The sequence below is a fragment of the Neofelis nebulosa genome, chromosome 11 (assembly GCF_028018385.1).
Source record: "Neofelis nebulosa isolate mNeoNeb1 chromosome 11, mNeoNeb1.pri, whole genome shotgun sequence".
Lineage (NCBI taxonomy): Eukaryota > Metazoa > Chordata > Mammalia > Carnivora > Felidae > Neofelis > Neofelis nebulosa.
Genome location: NC_080792.1, coordinates 74,641,717 through 74,665,021, shown reverse-complemented (window position 1 = coordinate 74,665,021; position 23,305 = coordinate 74,641,717). Strand labels below are relative to the sequence as shown.

The following is a 23,305-nucleotide window of genomic DNA, read 5'->3' as shown; positions in this document are numbered from 1 at the left end:
ACCAAGAAGCATAAAATACCTAGGAATAAACCTAACCAAAGATGTAAAAGATCTGTATGCTGAAAACTATAGAAAGCTTATGAAGGAAATTGAAGAAGATATAAAGAAATGGAAAAACATTCCGTGCTCAGGGACTGGAAGAATACATATTGTTAAATGTCAATACTACCCAAAGCTATCTACACATTGAATGCAATCCCAATCACAATTGCACCAGCATTGTTCTCAAAGCTAGAACAAGCAATCGTAAAATTTGTATGGAACCACAAAAGGCCCCGAATAGCCAAAGTAATTGTGAAGAAGAAGACGAAAACGGGAGGCATCACAATCCCAGACTTTAGCCTCTACTACAAAGCTGTAATCATGCAGACAGCACGGTATTGGCACAAAAGCAGACACTTAGACCAATGGAATAGAATAGAAATCCCAGAAGTAAACCCACAAAAGTATGGCCAACTGATCTTTGACAAAGCAGGAAAGAATATCCAGTGGAGAAAAAGACAGTCTCTTTAACAAATGCTGGGAGAACTGGACAGCAACGTGCCGAAGGAGGAAACTAAACCACTTCTTACACCATTCACAAAAACAAACTCAAAATGGATAAAGGACCTGAATGTGAGACAGGAAACCATCAAAACCCTAGAGGAGAAAGCAGGAAAAGACCTCTCTGACCTCAGCCGCAGCAATTTCTTACTTGACACATCCCCAAGGCAAGGGAATTAAAGGCAAAAGTGAACTATTGGGACCGCATCAAGATAAAAACCTTCTGCACAGCAAAGGAAACAATCAACAAAACTAAAAGGCAACCAATGGAATGGGAAAAGATATTTGCAAATGACATATTGAACAAAGGGCTAGTATCCAAAATCTATAAACAGCTCACCAAACTCCACACCTGAAAAACAAATAATCCAGTGAAGAAATGGGCAGAAAACATGAATAGACACTTCTCTAAAGAAGACATCCAGATGGCCAACAGGCACATGGAAAGATGCTCAACGTCGCTCCTCATCAGGGAAATGCAAATCAAAACCACACTCAGATACCACCTCACGCCAGTCAGGGTGGCTAAAATGAACCAATCAGGAGACTATAGATGCTGGAGAGGATGTGGAGAAACGGGAACCCTCTTGCACTGTTGGTGGGAATGCAAACTGGTGCAGCCACTCTGGAAAAGAGTGTGGAGGTTCCTCAAAAAAATAAAAATAGATCGACCCTATGACCCTGCAATAACACTCTAGGAATTTACCCAAGGGATACAGTAGTGCTGATGCTTAGGGGCACTTGTACCCCAATGTTTATAGCAGCACGTTCAACAACAGCCAAATCATGGAAAGAGCCTAAATGTCCATCAACTGATGAATGGATAAAGAAATTGTGGTTTATATACACAATGGAATACGATGTGGCAATGAGAAAGAATGAATTACGGCCTTTTGTAGCAATGTGCATGGAACTGGAGAGTGTGATGCTAAGTGAAGTAAGTCATACGGAGAGAAAGACAGATGCCATACGATTTTATTCTTAGGTGGATCCTGAGAAACTTAACAGAAGACCATGCGGGAGGGGAAGAAAAAAAAAAGAGGTTAGAGAGGGAGGGAGCCAAAACATAAGAGACTCTTAAAAATTGAGAACAAACTGAGGGTTGATGGGAGTGAGAGGGAGGAGAGGGTGGGTGATGAGTATTGAGGAGGGTACCTGTTGTGATGGGCACTGGATGTTGTATGGAAACCAATTTGACCATAAATTTCATATTTAAAAAAATAAAAAAATACATAAAATAATATTTGACATGTAAAAAAAAGTCATTTGAAGCTGAAATCTTTAAGGGCAGAATGACTTTTCCTGGGGCTTCTGCCTGGCTCAGTAGGTTAACTGTCCGACTTTCCCTCAGGTCACACTCACTGTTCATGACTTTGAGCCCCGCTTCAGGTTCTGTGCTGACAGCTCAGAGCCTGGAACCGGCTTCAGATTCTGTGTCTCCCTCTGTCTGCCCCTCCCCTGTTCATGCTCTCCCTCTCTCTCTGTTTCTGTCTCAAAAAATAAATAAACATTAACAAATTCTTTAAAAAATGAATGACTTCTCTTACATCCTAGAGTGATTCCTAGGAAGTAAACTCTTCTTTAATGACCCTGTGTTTTTCCTGCAATGCACCCCACATTACTGTGGCAACAGACAGGAGATGGCAGTATAGGTTCATGAACTAATTAGTGGTAGGGGAGGAAGGAAAAAGGGAAGAGTGGAATTTGGGAAAAGAAATGACCCTAGACCTGGAGATATAACATGACATTAATGAATAGAGAAAGAACATTCAGGAGGGACACTGGCAAAGAGTGTTCTAAGTGTGGGAAAAACAGGAGAGTTCATTTCTGACTCTTTTTTTTTTAACTTTTTTTAATGTTTATTTATTTATTTTTGAGAGAGAGAGAGAGAGAGAGAGAGCGAGCGAGCAGGGGAGGGGCAGAGAGAGAGGGAGACAGAATCCCAGGCAGACTCCATGCTGTCAGCACAGAGCTTGACATGGGACTTGAACCCAGGAACCATGAGATCATGACCTGAGCCAAAACCAAGAGTTGGACGCTTAACCAACTGAGCCACCCAGGTGCCCCTTCTGACTCTTAATAGTAAGCTTTGTGTCTTTCAGAGGCAGAGTCACAGTGGCATTGAAATCAGGCAAACAGTGATCTGACTCCCTGTGACCAGGACCCTGGGAAGTGGGGACACTCAGCAATGACACAGAGGTGACTGAGGGAGCCTGAGAGCAGGATTAGTCCCATATGGAGTGTGTGGGAAAAAAGGAGTGGTTCCTGTACTGGCCCCTGAGTCTGTTCCTCACCCGACAGAGTGAGAGCAAAAGAAAAGGTCTCAGGTGCATGGCGGTCTGGAAATGGTCACCATTAAGGTTTCTGGAAAACTTTGTACCTTCTAGCAACCTCTGGGAATAAGAGGCCATCAGAGTAGGAATATGTTTTCTGCTTTCTACTTCTCATGGGACCGTTTGCATTTCAGGCCAGAACCTCGTGCCTCTGAGGGTGTGTTGGGCTGCAGTTGATCTGAGGCAGGGGCATCCGAATGGTCTGGGGGCTGAGCTGTAGTTTTATGAGAGATAAAGACCCTGGCCTGTGTCCCCTGTGCAGATTGTCCATAGTCTGTGCTCCGACCTGAACAACAGAGGATGGAGGGAAGATGATACAGGCGGCTGGGACTTCTTTGGCGAAGCTTCCATCATTTTCTTCTACCTGGACCCCAACTCTCCCAACTACACGGTTAGTCAGTGAGTCCAGGTCCCACCAGACAGTCACTGTGTTACCCAAAGCAATAGGTGTCCCTTCCCCAGTTGCCATGATGGTGTCAGGGCAGAGGGTGGGGTGGTTTGATCCAGTCATCCTCAAATCTTGGGTTTCTTACCAGTGGGTCAGTAAGGGCCAGTCTCTGTCATCCAGACGTTATGTTGTGTGGACATTACCTGGAACTGCAGACACATTTTCCCCATGTGGGAAGTCAGTGTGAGACACAGTACATTTGGCTTATGTGTCCTCTTTCTTGCCCAAGACGGTGTCATCTCTCTGAGCATGGGGACCCTCCCTGTGATTTCTGTACTGTGATCTGAGCCCCAAGCCCACATAGGTCATGTAGTGAAGGTTCTCTCAATGCCACGCATGTAGAGCATGTGGACGGTTGACTATCCTCAGTCAGGCACAGCTATGCTCTGTGTCGCTGTTCTGTCCTTGTGCTTTGATATGGACTGAACTGTATCCCCGTAGATTCCTATATGGAAACCCACACTGTGACTTCATAGACTTTATAGAAGAGGTACACAGCATGGGTGAGCACACGTGGAAATGCCATGTGAGGACCCAGGATGAATGTAATCACTTGCAAGACAAGGAGAGAGACCTCAGGGGACATCAAACTTGCCACCACCTTGAACTTGGACATTTAGGCTCCAAAACTGTGAGAAAATAAATATCTTTTGATTTGCTCACCCAGTATGTGGTATGATGTTATGGCAGCCCCAACAGGCAGGCACAATTCTCAAGGACTCTGTCCCGAGGGCAACAGGTCCCAGCATCCAGGAATTTCTGCTCAGTTTGCATAAAACAGAAAATGTGCTCCTACAGACACAGGGTTTGGTGTCTGAATTGAGAGGACAAGGACACATACTCAAGAGAAAGTTCACTGGTTTGGGTTTCAGACCTCCGTTTTAGGGAAGCAGCTGTGTTGGCAGAAGGTGGGGGCTGCACTAGGAAAGCGCATCAGTGTGGGGACAGCAGGTTTTTGTCTCACTTCCCCACGGGCCTGGAGCACTGTGTGAGCACTGAGACTGTTGTCCCATGTTGAGCAGTAATAATCAGCCTCGTCCTCAGCCTGGAGCCCAGTGATGGTCAGGGTGCCTGTGCTGCCAGACTTGGAGCCAGAGAATCGTTCAGGGACCCCTGAGGGTCTGCTATTATCCCAATAGATTATGGTTTGGGGGGTTGTGCCTGGGAGTTGTTGGTACAGCTGACATAATTGCTACCGATGTTGGAACTGCTTCCAGTGCAGGAGATGGTGACCCTCTGGCCCAAGGAGCCTGACACTGAGGGTGGCTGAGTCACTACAGACTGGGCCCAGGACCCTGGAAAATGGAGAGACACAGACAGGGTGAAGCTGGGGTCTGGACACAAGAGGGTGGAAGCAGGGCCCATGTGTCCTCCCAGAGCCCCTTCCCCTGTCCCCACATCCAATCACCTGTGCAGTGAGCGAGGAGGGTGAAAAGGACCGGAGACCAAGCCATGGTGGAGACCATCACCGATCCTGTCTTCTGTGCCCCACAGCTGAGCAGACCTCCCCTAATCTGTCCCTTTTCATCCACTGAGACAGGGCGGGCCTGTCCATGCAAATGATACCCCAGCTCTCTGACCCCTCACTGGACCTGAGTCAGGTACCTCCGCCCGTGGATGTCAGGGGGTGGGCAGAGGAATGGCTGTGTGGGGCCAGACTGTACAGAAGTCACAGTTATGAGTCTCAGCAGAGGGCACAGGCAGTGCAGGTGGCAGGTCTCAGGTTTCATCACCCCTGAACCCTCAGAAATGGGCCCTGTGAGCCCTCTTGTGTCCAGACTCAGAAACATCATTGTGCAAAATGGTAACCAGAGCCCATAAAAGGAGTTCCTGTCCCCCGTTGCTTTGTCCACTGCCCCTTTCCTAGGCCCAGGCCAGGTATCCTCCTGGGTAGCCTCCTATATCCTCAAACCAGACTTTCTGCTCTACTCAGACTCCTCCGGAAAAGCCAGGCCATGTTTCCCTGTATGTTTCATGGATCAGGACTGAGGTGGTATTTCTACAAAAACGCCACTTAGATCAGAATCATGTCTGGAGCTGTGGTGAGTACCAAAGGACACGTGGCCCCTTCTGTGTAGGATTCTGTGTTCTTTCCTATTATGTGCTTCCTCCCTGGTTTCCAGATCTCTCCTGCTCTGAGGTTCCCACAGGCTGAACAGAAGCTCTCTTTCTGTCCTCAGTGCTGTGGGAAGGAACAACTGTGTGTATTCCTAAGGGCACTGTCCACTAAAAATCTTTGCCATCTGTCACTATGTCTGCTTATTTGAAACGACAGTTCTCCACATACTGTGGTTAGGGATTTTCTCCCAGGATCTGTCCCCCCAGCACACAGATACAAATATGCAGGGGTCCTGTGTGCAGCACTGAACACAGAGCCCAATGGGCAAACCTGCAGGAAGTTCCAAGAGGGAAGGAGTGACCGCAGCAGGTGCTCTGACAGGGTTCCAGTGACACGGTTTATGTGTTAGTCACCACTTAGCCAAGTGTGCACTTTAGAAATGAGCAGAAAACATGAACAGACACTTCTCTAATGAAGACATCCACAAGGCCAACAGGCACACGGAAAGATGCTTAACATCACTCCTCATCAGGGAAATACAAATCAAAACCACACTAAGATACCACCTCACGCCAGTCAGAGTGGCTGAAATGAACCAATCAGGAGACTATAGATGCTGGAGAGGATGTGGAGACATGGGAACTGTCTTGCACTGAGGGTTGCAAACTGGTGCAGCCACTCTGGAAAAAAGTGTGGAGGTTCCTCAAAAAATTAAAAATAGATCTACCTATGACCCTGCAATAGCACTACTAGGAATTTACCCAAGGGATACAGGAGTGCTGAGGCATAGGGGCACTTGTACCCCTATGTTTATAGCAGCGCTTTCAACAATGGCCAAATTATGGAAAGAGCCTAAATATCCACCAAGTAGTGAATGGATAAAGAAGATGTGGTTTATATATACAATGGAATACTACTTGGCAATGAGAAAGAATGAAATCTGGTCATTTGCAGCAATGTGGATGGAACTGGATGGTATTAGGCAAAGTGAAATTGGTCAGTCAGAGAAAGACAGATATGGTATGTTTTCACTCATATGTGGATCCTGAGAAACTTAACAGAAGACCATGAGGGAGGAGAAGAAAAAAAAAGTTTGAGGGAGAGAACTCGAGGGAGAGAGCCAAACCATAAGAGACTCTGAAATGGGCGCCTGGGTGGCGCAGTCGGTTAAGCGTCCGACTTCAGCCAGGTCACGATCTCGCGGTCCGTGAGTTCGAGCCCCGCGTCGGGCTCTGGGCTGATGGCTCGGAGCCTGGAGCCTGTTTCCGATTCTGTGTCTCCCTCTCTCTCTGCTCCTCCCCCGTTCATGCTCTGTCTCTCTCTGTCCCAAAAATAAATAAAAAACGTTGGAAAAAAAATTAAAAAAAAAAAAAAGAGACTCTGAAAAACTGAGAATAAACTGAGCGTTGATGGGGCGGTGGGAGGAAGGGGAGGGTGGGTGATGGGCATTGAGAAGGGCACCTGCTGGGATGAGCGCTGGGTGTTGTATGGAAACCAATATGAGAGTAAATTTCATATTAAAAAATACAACAAAATAATTTTAAAAACTAAATGGGCATATGCTTGTGTATGAAAAAGTTCTCTCAGTGACATTGATTGAAACTCCATGACAGGGGCGCCTGGGTGGCGCAGTCGGTTAAGCGTCCGACTTCAGCCAGGTCACGATCTCGCGGTCCGTGGGTTCGAGCCCCGCGTCGGGCTCTGGGCTGATGGCTCGGAGCCTGGAGCCTGTTTCCGATTCTGTGTCTCCCTCTCTCTCTCTGCCCCTCCCCTGTTCATGCTCTGTCTCTCTCTGTCCCAAAAATAAATAAAAAACGTTGAAAAAAAAATTAAAAAAAAAAAAAAAAAAAAAAGAAACTCCATGACAATGTTCTTATGAAAATGCAGATACAATCAATCACTAGGATACTTTTCACAGATCTGTATTTACTACAGAGAAAAACAGATAGAAATTGTGGGAACAATGTAGAAGGGATGCTACCTCTTGGAGGTTGAATAGGAGTCGATAAAGTTTTTCAAAAATCATGTTTTCTTTGTCAAAAGTATAGCATGGTGGAATTTTTCTACAGGTAGGAGAGACATGATGTCCAGTGAAATCCCATGAGGGACCTATTTCTATGAACTCCAGAACCATCTCTGTGATGCAATTACCAAACACTGAGGGAGCTTCCAGGAAAGAGCGATTTGGGGTCAGACTTGTCTCTGGGGTGAACACAGCTCTACCTCTGTTCTTTGTGTCCAGCATATTCAGGATAGAAAGAAAGCTCATTCAGACCTCCATGAGTAGAGGAATGAATTTCTATTATCTGAGGCCAGAACTGGGCTGAAAACTTTCTATCAAAGATTCCATATGTGACTGGTGGAGAGATGGCGATAAGGGAAACTGTCTCCGTGAGGTCACTGTCACTGTGGCCCTTGGTTGGGACAGAAGAATTTTCAGCAGAGATCCAGATTGTGCAGGTGTCGCTGGGAAGACTGAAGCAGAGACCCCCGCATGTCCTCATGTACCTTAGCTCCGTGGGAGCATCACTGAAGATGCTGTCCCAGAATCAATGAACTGATCAGTTTTGGGGGCTGGCTGGATCCCAGAGATTGTTGGGGACTGAGCTACCCATGGGACAGAGAGTCTCCTTGGGATTCCCGAGCATCAATCTTGTCCCAGGAGAGCAGGTGTTCAGAGCATGTGCTTGTTGCCCTTGTGACAGGACCCCAGTCACACTGGATGTTGCTGGTGTTTCTGATGATGGGGATTCTGCCTCCTGGGATTCTGACCCTGGTGGTACTGTTTGAGTACATGTTGACTATGATTTCTGGAGAGAAAGAGAAGCTGGGAAACTGAAGACTCTAGGACACTATACACTCAGAGGAGAGATGTGTGTGTGTGTGTGTGCTTCTGCGTGTGTGTCTGTGTGTGTGTAAGACAGACAGAGAAAGAGAGAGAGAGAGAAGAGAGAGAGAGAAAATGTTTCATGTATCCTCAGGAAGTCTTTCCTTCAGAGGTCAACTATGTAGACAAGTGTACCCCTGTCCCTCTAATGTCCTCTCTCCGCTCCCTGAGTGTTCTCCATGCAAATCCATTGCTGGGGCTGGCGCTCTAAAGAATCTCCTGTGTTCTGGAGCTTGGAGCTAAAGAAGGCTAGTGTCTTGAAGGTCACTTCCCTTGCACAAGGATGGAATGTACACAAGGAAGAGGAATTTGGTGCAGATTAGTTCTGATAGGAATTCCATTGAATCATGAATTTGGATCTTGGGGATGGGTCTTCAGTCCGTTTTTACCCAACAGATACATATCCCACATCTATAGGTTCAGGTCTCAGGAAGCACAAGACAGGGGTGACAACACAGTCCCTTCCTCCTGCCCTTCACAGCACAGCCACCCCCCACTATGCCCCCAAGGTCCCTGGATACCTCCTTGGTGGTGACCATGAAAGAGTGCCTTTTTTATCTTGGAAAAAGGCTAATACGTGAGACCTCAATGATTGGAACAATATTGTGTGGCTGCGTTAGTCTCCTGATGGCCTCGGAAACAAATATTCTCAAAAACAGGAAAATTTGTCATGTCTGGAACTATGTAGCCAATCCTTCCTTTGTTGGCTATGTCAACAGTTACCTTTTGTGGAACCTCAGTAAGTTTGAAGGGGGAAAAGTCGTTGTACTAATGGCTTTTGTGGGCAAATACTCAAAGGCTGAATGAACCTTCATTTGTCACAAACAGAATTATATTGTCGTATTACAGAGATTTACTGAGGCTGGTGGGCATGAAAACTACAAGCAGAGATGAGAGCAAGATTCAGATGTTGAGCGGATTTCCTGCCAGTCCATTTTCTGCGACTTCTCATCACTAGAGATGAAGCCTAGAGAGTGGAAATTACTGTAAAATTTTACTTCTCTCTGAAATCCTAACATAGAGCTGGGGTTCAGACCTGAAGCACCATAGGGAGAGACTGAAGGCCTGAAGGAGGCAGGAGCGGAGGGGAGAAGAGGAGCCTGTGTCGGGAGGGGGAGGGGTGAGGTGAGTCTGAAGAAGTTGTGACTCACTTTTTGTCAGATGGGTGAAAGAGAAGATTGTGTCTATGACCAAGGTGCTTATTAACATATCGAGTATGGATGTGTCGTCAATAACACAAGAGTCACAGTTTCCGTCCTGAGATTTGTGGATGAACATGACTATCTAGTTCACCTTGTCCAGTTGAGACAATCGTACTGTGTGATCTTAGGAACTATATAGGAGTCTCTGGATCCTGACACAGAGTTTCTGAAATCCTTGTCATTTCCTAAGTGACAAGAGCACTAGAAGCTTCTTAATTGTAATGACATGACTCTGGGTGGGCTTCTGGATGGCTCCTGGATGAGGCTGGTGCCCAGAAAGACCAAGCCTTGATCAGAGGCTGCGAATATTCACCCCCTCATACTTGAGACAGGGAGGGAAGACTGACAGTGCAGTTAATGTCCAATCATGTCTACCCGAATCCTCAATAAAAATGCCAAAGTACAGGGTTTGAAGAGCTTCCGGTTTGGTGAACACATCCACTCCCAGAACAGATGCACCTCAACTCCACAGGGACTGAAGCTCTGGTGCTTGAGACGCTCCCAGACCTAACACTAGGTGTCTCTTCATTATTTGTTTATGTGACCCCTTCATCATATCATTAATGAGCTGACAAAAGGAGTCAGTGTCTCCCTCGGTTCTGTCGGTTGATCTGGCAAATTAATGGAACTCGAGGAGGGAGTCGTGGAAACCTTCAACGTGTAGCCACATTGGACACAGGGTGCAGGCCATCTACTAGTTGTTGTTGGCATCAAAATAGGGAGCAGCCTCCTGGTGCTGAGCCCTTCCCCTGTGGATCTGACACTATCTCTCCACAGATAAACTAAGCGTTAAATTCAGTTAAATTGTAGGACACTCAATTGTGTGTGTGTCCCAAAGAATTTCTAGATGTGGGAAAACAGATACAAAACGTATAATTGATGAACATGAGTGTGTGAAGTGAAGTATTCTGCGAGTACTAAAGGAGATATGACTAGAGGGAGAGCCAGAGATTTTGGTTGTAAAATAGTTGTTCTTGTTACTTTTCTCCAGACCCAGGGGCATGTGCAGTTGGGCTCCATTCCCTGATTCGCGTGGGCTCCTGGGACACGTGTGCTGTCTCAGGCAAGAGCATCATCTGTGTGTCAGTCCTTCCTCCTCAAGGACAGCTGTCACCATAGAGGACTCTCCCCTACAGGAGCCTCCACAGAAGCTTCCCAATAACAGAGGCTCAGACACAAGGTCTGTGGACCCAGGGGTTTTTGTCTCACTTTCTCCGTATCTGAGTCACTGTGAGAAGCCAAAGCTTCTCCCACTGCCATGAGCTGTAGCACAGGAAGAGTCAGCCTTGTCCTCAGGCTGCGGCCCAGAGAGGAGCAGAAGCCCTGCCTTGGCCAAGGCATCTTTGGACCCAGAGAAGCGGCTGGGGACCGCATTGGTGTTTATTTGAGTCTGAGTAGTAGTACAAGAGATACAGAGGAGGGCTCACTGGCTTCTGCTGGAACCAATGTATGTAATAGCTGCCAACACTGAAGCCACTGCCCAAGGTGCAGATGTCTGGCAATTTTCCCGGAGATGCAGACAGGGAGAGCGGCTGGGTCAGCACAGGCTGGGACAGGGAACCTGCAAACATAGACACCCTTTGGGAATGCGGCTGGAAATGGAAACCAAATTCAGGATTCTGAGCAGAGGAGGAGTGATGTGGGGAGCACCTGAGTCCATAAGGCCTGTCCCTACCTGTGCAGTGAAGGAAGAGTAGGAGGAAGAGCAATGTCTAGGCCATGGTGACACAACCCCTGCTCCCCACACTGGGCTGGGCCGCCCCAGGCCTCCTTTTCTCCTCCACCCTCTGCCACAGGAAGGGCTGTGCATGCAAATGAGGTCCATCCAGTGCCTGCCCAGCCCCTCCCTGAACCCTGGTGCTGGAGCTCAGCTCACACCACACACTGGGGAGGATGGGGGTGGAACTCCTGCCCGGGGAAGCCCTGGGAGGTAGCACCTGCTGCGACAACACAAAGCCTCAAGGTCTGGTCTCCTTTGAGTGATTGGTCCCCACTGACCAGCTGTGTAGGGACCACAGGGCTGTCCCACAGTGCATCCTGTTAATCTCACATGGAAAAAGGAAAAATGAAGAAAAACATCCTGTAAGTGGTAAACCTTATTAAGAATAGATTAAATACGTAATTTCTTAGAAGTTACAAAACTGGCTGTCCTAGAAATACATTGAGTGAATAGACGAATTTCCATATAAAAATGGAAAAGGTTATTACTGAAGCACTCCACAGAAATACATTAGGTACAGACGTTTTCACAAGGGATATCTAACAAAACTTCAGAATTTAGATAATTCCAATTTATTTGCTTCATATTTTTTCATAATATAACACGGTATTGAATATTTCTTACTTCTTTTAAAAATGTTATAAAACTCAAAAATACACTTTCAAAATACCTTTCACAAAAAGGAAAAGAATAGAACAGTATCGTGAAATATTGATACAAATATTGACAAGAACACCTCAATACCATATTTACAAATTGATAGTATCATTAAGTGTGATTGATTCCAATGATACAAACTGGGTTACATAATAAGAAAGAGTTTTATATGACACACCATATTATTACATCATGAGATATGACCATATTGCCCCAATGGGTCTCAAAAGGGCCTTTCACTAGATTTAACACCATATCCTAATAAAACCCACATAAAACTACAAACAGATACATGTATAATATGGTAAAACACACACTCTCGCACACACGGATGATGTAGTCCTGAGGCCCACATCTAGGTTCCTGCAGTAGTGAGGAGACAATTTCCACAAAGATCAAGAGCAGGTAAAGGAGATCTTCACTTCTTTTATTTTCAAATTATTCCTCAATAGCTAGAAAATGTAATTAAAAAGCCAAAATCAATGGTTATTAGCACTGATGGCAAAGGACAAGTGGTCATTCTTGAATATCCAGATGGACGTCATGGCCTTAGGTAGGCCTGTGTTGCTTTCGCTGTGACGGCAGAGATCTCCCCAGTGAGGACTAGTCGCTGACTGTGACTAGTGCTGGTGACACTAAGTAACAGAGACAAGATGGGTGGAACAAGGGCAGTAGAGAGAGGTCTTGTCCCACTTGACTGGGAGAAGAGCCCTGTGCAAGGTGTGGGGCAGTGACCCTGGATCTGAAGTGATTATTTCCTCCCACGCTGGCTGCATTCTACATGATGTCAGTCATCACATTTATGGGGCTTCTGCCCCAGACCCACAATAGTACATATTGCAGAGGTTTTCAGTGCAGAAATTGGGGACCTTGGCTCAAGTGACCCGTTCACCAACAGATGGATTGTGAGTCTGGTGTCACTGCACCTGCTCCTTGATGAGCTGAGGAAAGGACAGGTCCTGTGTGATCTCAGGGACTCCTTTTGTAAAATCTGGCAAAGGTTTCCTGTTTAAAGGTTTGAAAAAGAGACTCCAGGACATGGTGGAGACCCCACAGAGCTCTGTCCTCTGAGGTTCCATGCGGGGATTCTGCCCACAAGCTCTTTCATCCTCTGGGCAGACTCTCCTGAGAGCCCACTTTCTCCTTGGAAACACATTCTGCTCGTGGTTCTCTATCAGCCTCAAACTTACCAGATGCCATAGACAAAAAGGACATGATCCACATTGGAATCGGTGTTGGGAACAGCCAGATCCAGAAGGGTACAGGGCATTGGGGCTCACAGGTGGAAGCAGGCCACACAGCAGTGAGGGTACAGTTTGCCTCCTGCCCCTCCGGCCAGCTGAGTGGTTTCCCAGTTGTCTGGCTCAGCCCCTCCCCTCTGCAGGCCCCTGCCACACTGCTCCCCTGCTTCCCTCAGCACCATGTCCTCCAGCTGCTGTGATCCCCTCTGCCCACCAAGCAGAATGTTCATTTAGGCAGCAGTCTTACTGACGTTGTGACCCGAGACTGGAGTAAGAAACGGCCTTTCTAGGTCTCTTATTGGAATGATGACATTCTCACATTTGGAAATGTATCTCACTGGAAAACTCTGATTTATTTCAAGATGTCCATCTCTGCCCAAAATATCCCTGGAACGCACAGTGTGTCTTGTGTTTGCAGACACTGCATGTGGTAAATGTAAAGATGGTGAAGGGGTGTCGTTGGGCACATATGGAGATAGTGCCCAAGTCCATGTGGGGTGTGCATGGAAATTTGGGACAAAGAACTTCCATCAGAGCTGTGGTACCTACGGTGGGGACTATATGGTGAGTCAAATGGTGTCCCTGCAGAGAGCTGGGGGACCCGTGGGTCAGAGGTCAGGGCATGTGCCAAGGCCAGAAAAAGAGAGGAGGCTGGTTGTAGGTGACTCTAGTGAATATCCACTCAGAGGGTCAAACAGATGGACCAATGTGCACATGAATCCAACATCTCCAAATGGAATTGGAATGGAAATTCGGAAAATAAACATACCTAGACTAAAACCTGAAATGGTTTTTACTTATTGTGAATGCACGTGAATGCACATATATTCATATGCCACAATTATAATCACAACAATGCTACCCATGTGCACATGCTAATTCTATAGGACCAGACTTTTTCCCTCACATTATTATTCCTTATAATCCTGAGAGGTCCTTAGGAACGTCAGGGGAAACTGAGCCCTTGTCTCTTCACGGGCTTGTGACATGGTGCTCTGTGAGGTCCCGGGTGCCAGTGAGGCAGGGATCTCAGGGTTGGTGTGTCACTTCCCCACTGGCCCGAAGCACGGCACAAGCTCCAAGACTGCTGCCCCATGCTGAGAGGGGATAATCAGCTCCGTCCTCAGCCCGAAGCCCAGGAATGGGCAGGATGGCAGCCCAGTGTGAAAGAGAGAGGCGTGTGGAGAAGGGTGGGGGGATCTCCCACTTGTCCTGGGTAAGGCCTGACTTCACCTGTGCAGGGAGTGGGGAGGGTGAGTAGTAGAGGAGCCCAGGTCATGGTAGATACCCAGCTCTGTTGTGCAGATTGAGTTCCCATGGTATATTTGTAGCTCCAGAAACGTCCATGGGGGTGGAGTTGCTGCACTCAAGTGAACCCTTGCGGTCTGTCTATCCAGCTTCCCTGCCCAGGGCTTTCACATGTGGGAGCACACAGAGGAGGAGTTAATGAACTAACCCAGAGATACAGGTGGTCTGGGTGCTGATGATCCCCAGGTCCTAGCAGGTCAGCGTCATCTAGTGAGCACACTGATGCCTGAAACCCTGGAGGCCCTGAATGGTGTCCCTGCTGGCAGGGGACAAACAAGATTGTCCCAGCCTTTCCCACATACCCTCAAATACCCAACCATTCCCCCAAAAAACAAATATTCCAGTGAAGAAATGGGCAAAAGACATGAATAGACACTTTTCCAAAAAAGACATCCAGATGGTTAAAGACACATGCAAAAAATGTTCTTCATCACCCATCATCAAAGAAATACAAATTCAAACCACAATGAGATACCATCTCACACCAGTCAGAATGGCTAAAATTAACAACACAGGCAAAAACAGACATTGGCAAGGATGTGGAGAAAAAGGATCTCAGTGCACTGCTGGTGGGAATGCAAACTGGTGTAGTAACTCTCAAAAACAGTATGGAGGTTCCTCAAAAATCTAAAAATGGAACTACCCATGGATGATGGGCATTGAGGAGGGCACTTGTTGGGATGAGCACTGGGTGTTGTATGCAAACCAATTTGACAATAAGTTATATTTTTTAAAAAAGTGAGTGGGAAAACAGAAAAAAAAGTACTACCCTACAACCCAGAAATTGCACTGCTAGGTATTTGTCCAAGGGATACAATTGTGCTGTTTCAAAGGGGCACAGGCACCCCAATGTTTCTAGCAGCACTATCAACAATAGCCAAAGTATGGAAAGAGTCCAAATGTTCATCGACAGATGATGGAAAAAGAAGATGTGGTATATATATACAATGGAGAATTACTCGGCAATCAAAAGAAAGAAATCTTGCCATTTGCAACTACGGGGATGGAACTGGAGGATATTATGCTAAGTGAAATTAGCCAGTCAGAGAAAGTGAAACATCCTATGACTTCACTCATATGAGCAATTTAAGATACAAAACAGATGAACATAAGGGAAGGGTAGCAAAAATAATACAAAAACAAAGAGGGAGACAAAACATAAGAGACTCTTACATATAGAGAACAAACTGAGGGTTGCTAGGGGTTGTGGGGGGGGGCGTGGGCTAAATGGGTAAGAGACATTAAGGAAGACACTTGTTGGGATGAGCACTGGATGTTATACATAGGGGATGAATCACTGGAATCTACTCATGAAATTATTATTGGACTATATGCTAACTAATTTAGATGCAAATAGACGAATAAAGAAATAAATAATACATTAACAAAATACACAAAATACACTAAAGGCCTTCAGATCTCATAGTTTCATTTGTCTACAACCTCGCTCCACATTCAAGACAGAAAATGTATACTGTGATAACACAGAGTCTCCCACACACAGAGAACTCAGTCCCACACCCAGAAAATTAGATAATGAGATGGGGGTGGGGAGGACATTTCTACAAGATGAAAAGGCTAACGTGACCTAAACACCATTATTATTCACCATCTTTCGGTAAGGTTTAGGCGCTGCAAGTGAATGAGAAAATCACTGGTTGGCTCTCAGCATTGATGGGAATGGACAGGGACCCATTTCAAAAGACAAAAGTTTATGATTTAGTCATATATCCTCTGGGGCTGGTGCTGCAGGGAGAGAAGACATCATCCCAAGAGCCAAAAGAACAGTTATTTCTACTGAAGACTAACAAGAGGATTACATAGGTCCGGAAACTTCTAGAAATAGGTAAATGGCCAAGGATGGAGACCCTGGCTTCCTCAGAAGTCAGGTGGGAGCTGGGAACACTGGACCTACGACCCCCAGTCCATGAACTTAGAGACCTTGTGTCTCAACATGATGGGCGAGATGAGCTTTCTGTGTCCTTTGAGACCCTTTGTCTAGGAAGGGGCTGCTGTGAGTGACTTTAGGGACAGAGGGAAGGAGGAGCCCTCACTCCCAGGTGGTGCTCCTGCGTGCACCAGGGCCCATGGTGGCAGCAGCATGAGAATCAGAAGCAAAAGTCACAGGCTGAACCTGAGCAGCTGCTGGGGCCTCGCCCTCCCAGCAGATGAGAAAGGGGTTCTGCTTTCAGTTCTCATGGGCCTGGGACTTTGTGTGAGCCCACGATGCTGTCCCAGGAGGGGCAAGGACCAGAAGCCTCCTCCTCAGCCCTCAGCCCTCAGCCCAGTGAAGACCTGGGAGCCAGAGTTGCTAGACATGGAGCCAAAGAGGGAATCAGGATCGATCCACAATGGATCCAACTATCATAATAGATGAGGCTTTAGGGGCAATTAGTGGGAGCTTTTGTTACCAGGACACATAGCGGACACTCCCGATGTGTCCTGACTCAGAGCTGGATTTGTGTTCCTGTTTCTGCTGTGACCTGTCATGGACCCTGCCCTCAGGGTAGCCTGCCTTTGGCACCCAGGAATGTGCTCAGTTTGAGAAAATCACACAGTATATTGATCCCAAAGACAGGCTTCAAGGAGGAATTGCAAACAATGTGGAAAGACTTTGTAGACTTATTGCTTGTGGAGGGTCTCAGACCCTAATTTGTACAAAACAAACAAGGAAGCACATGACTTGGCCTAAAAGTCAGAGCTGCACAGGAAGTCCCATTGCTGTGGGGACAGCAGGTTTTTGTCTCACTTCCCCACAGGCCTGGAGCACTGTGTCAGCACCTTGAGTAATGCCAGCAGACAGGCAGTAATAATCAGCCTCATCCTCAGCCTGGAGCCCAGTGATGGTCAAGGAGCCGGTGTTGCCAGACTTGGAGCCAGAAAATCTGTCAGGAACACTTGAGGGTCGTCTGTTATTAGCATAGATGAGGACTTTAGGGGCCTTTCCTGGAAGCTGTTGGTACCAGTTCACACCAACAATACCGATGTTACTGCTGCTTCCAGTGCAAGAGATGGTGACCGTCTGGCCCAGGGCCCCAGATACTAAGGGAGGCTGAGTCAGCACAGACTGGGCCCAGGAACCTGGAAGGGGAGAGACAAAGAGAGCATGATGCTGGGATCTAGACACTAGAGGAGGATCCAAGGCCCACGTGTCCTCCCTGGACCACTTCCTCTGTTCCCTCATCTAGTCACCTGTGCAGTGGATGAGAAGGGTGAGGAGAAGAGGGAACCAGGCCATGGTGGAGGTCATCACCGACCCTGCCTTCTGTGGATCCACAGCTGAGCAGATCTCCTCTAATCCCTTCCTTCCCCTTTTCATCCTCTGAGAGAGGGAGGGCCCATCCATGCAAATCAGACCAGCAGCTCTCTGACACTTCACTGACCCTGGGTCAAGTCCCTCTGCCTGAGGATGTCAGGTGGGTTGGACGGGGAGGTGATCTCTGGGGCCATGCCAGGAGAGGGGAGGTCACAGTTTGGAGTCCTGAGCAGAGGACACAGGCATTGTCCAGGTGCAGGTCCCAGCTCTAATCATGGCCGACCCTCAGGAGCAGGTGACGACCACCCCCTGGTGTCCAGGCCCAGACACAGCATATGTGACCTGGTGAGCAGATCTCATCAGAGTTCCTGCCTTCCCACTGCTCTGTCCACCATCCCCTTCCTTCGGGACAGGCCAGGTGTCCCCTGTGTGGCCTCCCATCCCCTGAGGACACACTGTGCTCTCCTCCAGCTCTGCATAGTGAGTCTGTCCACAGCGCCCTTGGTTATTATTGATGGGGCAGCACTGACGTGGTGACTCTTGTACAACCACACAGATGAGGATCAGGGCCACAGAGCGATGGGTCCACATTGACACATGGCCAGTTCTGGGCAGGAGGCCGACTTCTTCCCCCTTCCCTGCTTCCTCTCTGGTCCCAAAGTTTCCTTTCCCAGAAGCTCCCTCAGCACTGAGGACACAGGGAGACCTTTTGTCCAGGTTGTGGGTAGAAGCCCACATCCCTCGTGTGCATTCCACAGGGTTCCACACTGAACATCTTTGTCAGCTGTCACTCTTGCCACCTCACATCACATACTGGGGACGATGGAGGTTGACTTCACCCCTGGGGAGACCCCTGCAAGGAAGCACCTGTTGAGACAACACACATGTCCTTGCTCAAGTGGGGACTCTGCCACACCCGAAGGGACGCAGCTGCTGAGTCTCGCTCAGGAAGTACAGGGCCCAGTCCCCAGTCCCAGGTTCTTTTTAGTGTATGGTCCTCACTGAGCCTCTGTGTAGGGACACCATGGCAGTCCCACAGCACCCCCTCCTGGCTGAAGGGCACACACCCCACTACGTTTTCACAGTCCTGAGAGACCAGCGGGTTTCCTCACTTCTGTTTATCCACACATCTTTGAGCTGAATCTTGGATAATGTCACCCTACAGTGCTGCCCATGTTCAATGTAGCATTTTTCAGACTCCAAACAAGCCCTAGTCCATAGGATTTGGAGGCATTTACCTCAATTAAATGGTAAATTGCCAGTTCTTTGCAGAAGATACTCCAGACCTCATGTCCCTCCTCTGGCCTACAATTGAGAATATGTCTATCTCGTGAATGTTTGAAAACTGTGCGTTAAAGCAATGGATTCCAGCTACTTTCCATTAAACTGAGTATTATGTTAATCTTCTATATTTTTAGCTAATTTCCTTGGCTTACTACCTTAAGAAGAAAAGGGAAAACAATGAATTTATATTTGATGAAGTCATATTTAACAAGTGTCATTTTTTGTTTTTCTTTTGTTTTTTAAAACCCAAGATCCCGAATATTTTCTCCTTTTATGTTTACAGCTTTTTGTTTACAGTTATTTCTATTATACTTTTATTAATTTTTTAATATATATAAAGAGATTTTTAAGTATGATTCATTTCTCTCTCAAGATATCCAATTGTTCTGTGGCCATTTGTCCAAAAGTCCATCCTTTCTCCTCAAGAAGGCTTCTTCTACTTTATAAAAGAAAAAAATTGTTTATCCTTCATTCTGTGGGTCCATTTCTGGGTTTTATGTTCTGTTATCTTGGCCAATGTGTCTATCCTCTATCCATACCACCCTGACTTGCTAGGACAGGAACCGAATTACACTTTTATCCAATTTGGGAAGAACTGGCATATTTACTATAATGAGTCTTCTCATCCATGAACGGAACTTATCTTTCCTTGTTTTAGATCCACTTTGATTACATTTACCAGCATTGTCCAGATTTCAGTACCAGTGGCCTATACTTGTTTTGGTAAATATGACCCTAAATAGTTCATCGAGTGGTTTTAAGAGGTTTTTTAAATTATTTTCACCTGTTTATTGCTAGTATGGATACATCTATATGATCTTTCTATGTTGATCTTTATTCTAAAGTGTTTCCAAAATTATTTACTACTCTTTGAATTTATATATTTGCATACCTAATTGTAGGTTCCTTTGTAGTTTTCCTGTAGGTCATCTCTCACCTGAAATGGGACAATTGTCTCTTGTTCTTCTTCATCTGAATGCCTCTCATTGTTTGTCTTGCCTTATGGTTCTGACAGACACATCCAGTCCTATGTGGAACAGCAGTGTTGAGATAGGACATGGTGGCCTTGCTCCCTACCCGAGGTGGGAAAGCTTTCAGTGTTTCATCTCTTATTGTGTTCACTGAAGGGAAGGTGTTTTATAGTTTTCTTTACCAAACTGAAGATGTACTCTTCTATATTTTGTTCTCGGAAAAATTTTATCACTCTCATTCATATACTCATTCATTCTTTTCCATGAGCACAAATAGGCCTTGAGCTGTGCAGGAAGTGGAAGAGAATTCATCCTACCTGAGAGAGTGAGGAAGACGCTTTCATCGGTCTTTCTTTTTTAATTTTTTTAATGTCTATACATATTTGAGAGAGAGACAGATGGAACACAAGTGGGGGAAGGGCAGAGAGAGAGGGAGACAGAATGGGAAGCAGGCTGGAGGCTCCGAGTTGTCAGCAGAGAGCCCGACATGGCACTTGAACTCAGTAGGCATGAGATCATGACCTGAACCGAAGTCAGATATTTAACTGACGGAGCCACCCAGGGGCCCCTGGGGTGGGCCTCTGCTGTCCCTGATTGCTGGCCAAAACCACATGGATTATTCCATTCTATCCCACATACCTTCACACCCCGAAAACATCCTGTCTTCTGTGACAAAACTGGCACCCCAGTTAGAGGCCCGTGGTTGTCTGGACCCTCGTTACTGAGCTGCTCCTGATGGCTGTCAGGTGCTGGGTCCACAGCTCTGGGCTCACCCGTGGGCTTCATACACATGCCGACAGCACCCCTTTCTGGCTCCGTTACAGGTGACAAAGCACATGAAAGGCAATGTGAGTATCGCGCCTGGGGGAAGGGAAGGCCCTCTTGACTCCTGCCAGCTCCACGGACCCCTCCTCAATATTGGGGGAGATCCCTCAGCTCAGGGCCCATCACTGGGCTGCAACCTTCTCACCCGCACCCACCCCTCCGTTCCCTACAGCAGCCTCCCCAGATCCTGACCCTCCCTCATGGGTTTACATGAGTGGAGGACAGGGTGACCAGAGACCTGGCCCCTGAGGAATGATGTGTCCTCAGCTGGCACAGCAGGCAGACAGAAGCCTGGACCGGCCACATCCCACGGTTTGGGAAGGCTGGGGCACTCCTCCTCCCTCTGACCCCAGATTACTGAGCAGGGTAAGACCCCCGGGCCCTCACCTGGATTCCTCTCCTGTCTACTGCTTGTGGGAATGGGGGAGTCCATCAACAAGGACCACAGGGGAAGGGATTGGAAAGAGGCAGCTCTGCCTTGTCAGAAAGACAGAGGTGGCTCCCTGGGACCCACCTCTCAGCACAGCTCTTCCAGCACGACCTGAGCCTGGACAACTGACCTGAGGAGGAGGGGTCTGATGAGGACACAGTCAACAGCCTCTGCCTGGTCCCCTCCTCACGCTCCCCTCTGGCTCCTTGATCATCTATGCAGCACTGAGACATCATCACAGCACATCAGATTCTGGGGTTTCCTGTCAACCCTTCCAATGGTCCAGGTCCACCTCACTGCCTCACCCTTGTTGACTCTCCAGAAACATCTTATTTGTGTTGCATTCATACTTCTTTGTCTTCTTTCTCTCCCAGGACATTTTCAGGAACATGAGGACGTAGATTGTCCCTAGCACACTCACACCAAACCTAAGCCCAAAGGTCATGCCTGGCACATACTTGGTGTTCACCAGAGGGTGTGCGGGGACGGATCTCTGTACAGTCATCTATCCTGACCAGGAACACATGAAACCTGCCGGGGTCTGACCCAACGGGGACTCAATTCCCAGGACAGCCTGCCCCCAGGTGTGCAGTAAATCCTGCCCAATGGAAGAAAATGAGACAATGCTTTGCAGAGTAGGGCTGGGTTTAGGGGCACAATTTGAGAGAACAAGGACACTATTTCTAGACAAAATTCCCTAGCCTTGTCTAAGACTCCACTATTAGAAGACAGGAAGAAAGAAGCAGCTCCGTCGGCCAAGGGGAGTGAGCTGCACAGGAAGTCCCATTGCTGAGGGGACAGCAGGTTTGGGTCTCACCTCTCCACAGGCCTGGAGCAGTATGTGAGCTTTGAGACTGTGGTCCCACACTGAGCAGTAATAATCAGCCTCATCCTCAACCTGGAGGCTAGAGATGCTCAGGGAGGCCACGTCCCTGACCTGGAGCCTGAGAGTCTAGACAAGACCACCGCAGGCCGAGCACTGCTACCATAGATGACAACGTTGGGGACACTGCCTGGGAGCTGCTGGTACCAGGACACACCCCCAGCCCCAACGTTGCTGCTGCTTCCGGTGCAGGAGATGGTAACAGTCTTATTCACAGGCTAGGACACTGCAGATGGCTGAGTCACCACCGACTGGGCCCAGGACCCTGCAAGTCAGAAGAGAGACACGGGGTGAGAGAGAGGGGTCAGTGGACAGGGCCCATACATGGTTCCACAGTCCTCTCGTCTCCAGCCCCGATCCCAGCCTCCAGCCACCTGTGCAGTGAGCCAGCAGTGTGAGCAAGAGAGGAGCCCAGGCCATGGTGGAGACCCCTGCTCAGCAGTGTGTCCTCAGTGTCCCTCAGCCGGGCTCCCAGAGTCTCTCTTATTGCCTCCAGCAGCCCAAGGGGAGGGAGAGACCCTTCATGCAAACCAGCCCCCTCCCCCTGGCTGGCCAGCCCCAGCCTGAACCCTGAAGCTGACCCTTGTCTGGAAATCTCACCCCGGGAGGGGATGGAGCGAAAGCTGTGGGGCCTGACCTGGGGCTCCCCAAGGGCCTGTGAGCACCCAGAGGCTAAGCCACAGTGAGAACCAGAGCCAGGTGGCTCCCACTTGGGATCACAGCACACAAGGCTCAGAGACAGGACACAGCGCCCCCTGCTGCCCGAGACCCAGACATGCCCATATGTTTGGTCTTGCCCACAGAATACTTAAAAACATCCATAGACTTGATGATTTATTGTCACAGAAGAATTTAGTGGAAATTCCAGAGTTCCCAAAAACACCAACCCCCTCCACCACCTTGTCTTTCCCATCATCCAACTCTAGCATGAGTGTGGTCACTTGTTATACATCATGAACCAACACTGACAAGTCACTGTCACCCAAAGTCTATATTTACAACAGCAAAGCTCACTCTTGACGTTGTTCATTCAATAGGTCAAGAGCTATACACTGATATATGTCCATTTTAGAACCACAAAGAACACTTCCACTCCCACAAAAACATCTGTGCTCCAGTTGTGCATCCCTCCCTATGCTCAACCCCTTGCAACCACTGATTCTTTTATTGTCTAAATAGATTCATCTTTTTGGAGAATGTTACATCCTTGGAGTCACACAGCGTGCAGCCATTACACATTGGCTGCTTTCATTTAGCA

General features: G+C 47.7%; 1 pseudogene and 1 gene segment (V, D, J or C); both read right to left on the bottom strand.

Moving 5' to 3' along the window:
- Positions 1–4,165: 4,165 nt before the first annotated feature.
- LOC131489670 (immunoglobulin lambda variable 1-40-like) lies at positions 4,166–5,003 on the bottom strand (annotated as a pseudogene).
- Positions 5,004–16,663: 11,660 nt separating this feature from the next.
- LOC131489625 (immunoglobulin lambda variable 1-40-like) lies at positions 16,664–17,714 on the bottom strand. The segment is given in 3 exon segments: positions 16,664–16,759; positions 17,148–17,479; positions 17,591–17,714. Coding segments are annotated over 3 exon segments (486 nt in total).
- Between the last annotated feature and the right edge of the window lie 5,591 nt (positions 17,715–23,305).